This window comes from Malurus melanocephalus, unplaced genomic scaffold (assembly GCF_030028575.1).
Source record: "Malurus melanocephalus ecotype Western Australia unplaced genomic scaffold, MMel_1.1 scaffold_1088, whole genome shotgun sequence".
Lineage (NCBI taxonomy): Eukaryota > Metazoa > Chordata > Aves > Passeriformes > Maluridae > Malurus > Malurus melanocephalus.
The window spans coordinates 11032-13476 of record NW_026624320.1 but is presented as its reverse complement, the minus strand read 5'-3'; the positions used below and the strand labels follow the sequence as shown (position 1 = coordinate 13476).

General features: G+C 49.6%; 1 protein-coding gene across 1 annotated transcript in view; it reads right to left on the bottom strand.

Annotated features, from left to right (window-relative positions):
* The window catches only part of LOC130586160 (otoferlin-like), a gene marked incomplete at both ends in the record, with an annotated part of 101375 nt that overhangs the window by 88966 nt on the left and 9964 nt on the right, over window positions 1-2445 (bottom strand). The window contains 1 exon segment of the mRNA XM_057386880.1: window positions 1371-1470. Coding sequence (XP_057242863.1) covers window positions 1371-1470 — 100 coding nt within the window.

The following is a 2445-nucleotide window of genomic DNA, read 5'->3' as shown; positions in this document are numbered from 1 at the left end:
GCGGGGCTGGTGGGGGTTGATCTGTCCCTGGGAACTTTAAATGGATTTTTTATGGATTTTTTTTTTTTTCCTGCTGCTCGAGGAAAAATTAATTCGGAGCCATCCTGGGTTTTTATGTCGTAAAAGATTGGATGCAGCCAGAATTTCACTCCCGGCTTCAGCGTTCCCGGAGTTTTTAATCTTCTGGACAAGGCAATAAAGTCGGGAGGAAGGGAAGGAGCTGCCAGGGACGGATTTGAGCCARCCCGGAAAAATAAAACCATTTCCAACATTTATTTGGGGTTTGATTGCGGGAAAAAAAGAAAAAAACTGAGGCTGTTCCCAGAAAATGCTTTGGGACGGGCGGGAAAGGATCTTAAAGTTCATCCTGATCCAATCCYGGCATTTCCCAAAATCCCCGGGGGATCCAAATCTATCCTGGGACATTCCCGGGATCCCAAATCCATCCTGTGACATTCCCTGGGAATTGCAGCCCAGCCGGGAATTCCTTCCCAAGATCCCTCTGGAGGAGCTTTAAGGTCCCTTCYCACCCAAACMATCCCATTATTCCAGGAGGAAGGACAATGGTTGGGATGGGATTCATTCAGAGGGATTTTTATGGAAGTTAGGGATGTAAAAAGGAGGAAAAGGGATGGGAAACCTTCCTGGAGTCTCGGAATTCCAAGTGATCCCCCTAATTCCTGAAATTYCTTCTCAGAGAAGATTTGGGGTGGGGATGGGGTCAATCTCAAGCTGGGAATGATGGGAATGTTCCCCTGGATTGGGGAAGGATCCAGGGAATGCTCAGAGTCCCTTCCCGATCCTAAAGGGGCTCCGGGAGAGCTGGAGAGGGATTTGGGATAAGGGATGGAGGGATGGGACAGCAGGAATGGATTCCACTGGGAAAGGGGGGATTTATTGGGATCAGGGGAAGGAATTCCCGGCCGGGCTGGAATTCCCAGGGAATCCCCGGGAGTGTTCCAGGATGGATTTGGGATCCCCCCGGGATTGGGGGATGTTTCGGGGCTGCAATGGGATGGGATTTGAGGTCCTTTCCCACCCAAATTTTTCCAGGATTCAGTGATTCCATCCTGGGCTCTGGTTCTCCCTCTCCATGCTCGGATCAAACCGGATCCATCCCTGCTTTTCCAATTCCCAAACTTCCCAAACTTCCCAAATTTCTCAAATTTCTCCAACTTCCCAAATTTTCCCAAATTTCTCCGATCCAGGATTCTCAGGATCCTCAGGACATTCCCAGCTGCCTCAATTCTCCAAACCGGGATCAAAGCCAGGCTGAGGATCCAGGAATCCAGGTGGGAACTCCGATATCCCCGTTCCCAAATCCCCAAATTCCCAAAATTTGGGGAATTGTGGGAATTTCGGTGACCCACCTGGAGGGCAGAGTTGTTCTCGTCGATGAGCGCGTCCGTCACCTCCAGCTGCCCTTCGGCCACCACCTTTTGCAGCACCATCCGGAATGTTCCGATGAGCCTGCAACGACAYGAAATCCCGGGAATTTTCTGCTCCTCACGGTAGTTGTGCCCGGATCTGATTCCCGTTTTCCTCAGGAAGAGGGAGAGGGGAGATCCCAAATCAGGGAGCAGTGGGAATCATGGAAAAAGGAGGAGCTGTTTCGTGGGAATGTTGGTRGGATGAGGGAAGGAGATTTGGGAAGCATTGGTTTGAATTTCTGGGATGTAACTAAGGGATCCTGAAATGAGGGATCCCAAAATGAGGGATTCYATCCCAAATGGATCTGAGGGATCCCAAACCTTTCCCATCTTGAATGGAACTGAGTGATCCCAAACTGGCCTTTCCCATCCCAAATGGAATTGAGGGATCCCAAACTGAGAGATTCCATCCCAAATGGAACTGAGGGATCCCAAACCGRCCTTTCCCATTCCAAATGGAATTGAGGGATCCCAAACCATCCGTTTCTCTCCAGAATGGGACTGAGCAATCCAAAACTGAGGGATCCCAAACCGGCCTTTCCCATCCCAAACGTAACTGAGGGATCCCAAACCGGCCTTTCCTATCCCAAATGGAATTGAAGGATCCTAAACAGAGGGATTCCATCCCAAATGGAACTGAGCGATCCCATTGGATGGAGGTTTCCATCCCAGATGGAATTCAGGGATCCCAAACAAACCTTCTTCATCCCAAATGGAACTGAAAAATCCCAAACTGGACTTTCCATCCCAAACATATCTGAGGGATCCCAAACTGAGGGATTCCATCCCAAATGGAACTGAGGGATCCCAAACTGACCTTTCCCATCCCAAATGGAACTCAGGGATCCCAAASTGAGGGATCCCAAATTGAGGGACCCCAAACTGAGGGATTCCATCCAGAGTGTAACTGAGGGATCCCAAACCGACTTTTTTCACCCCAAATGAAACTGAGGATCCCAAATCAGCCTTTCTCATCCCAAATGGAAATCAGGAATCCCAAATTGGCTGTTTCCCT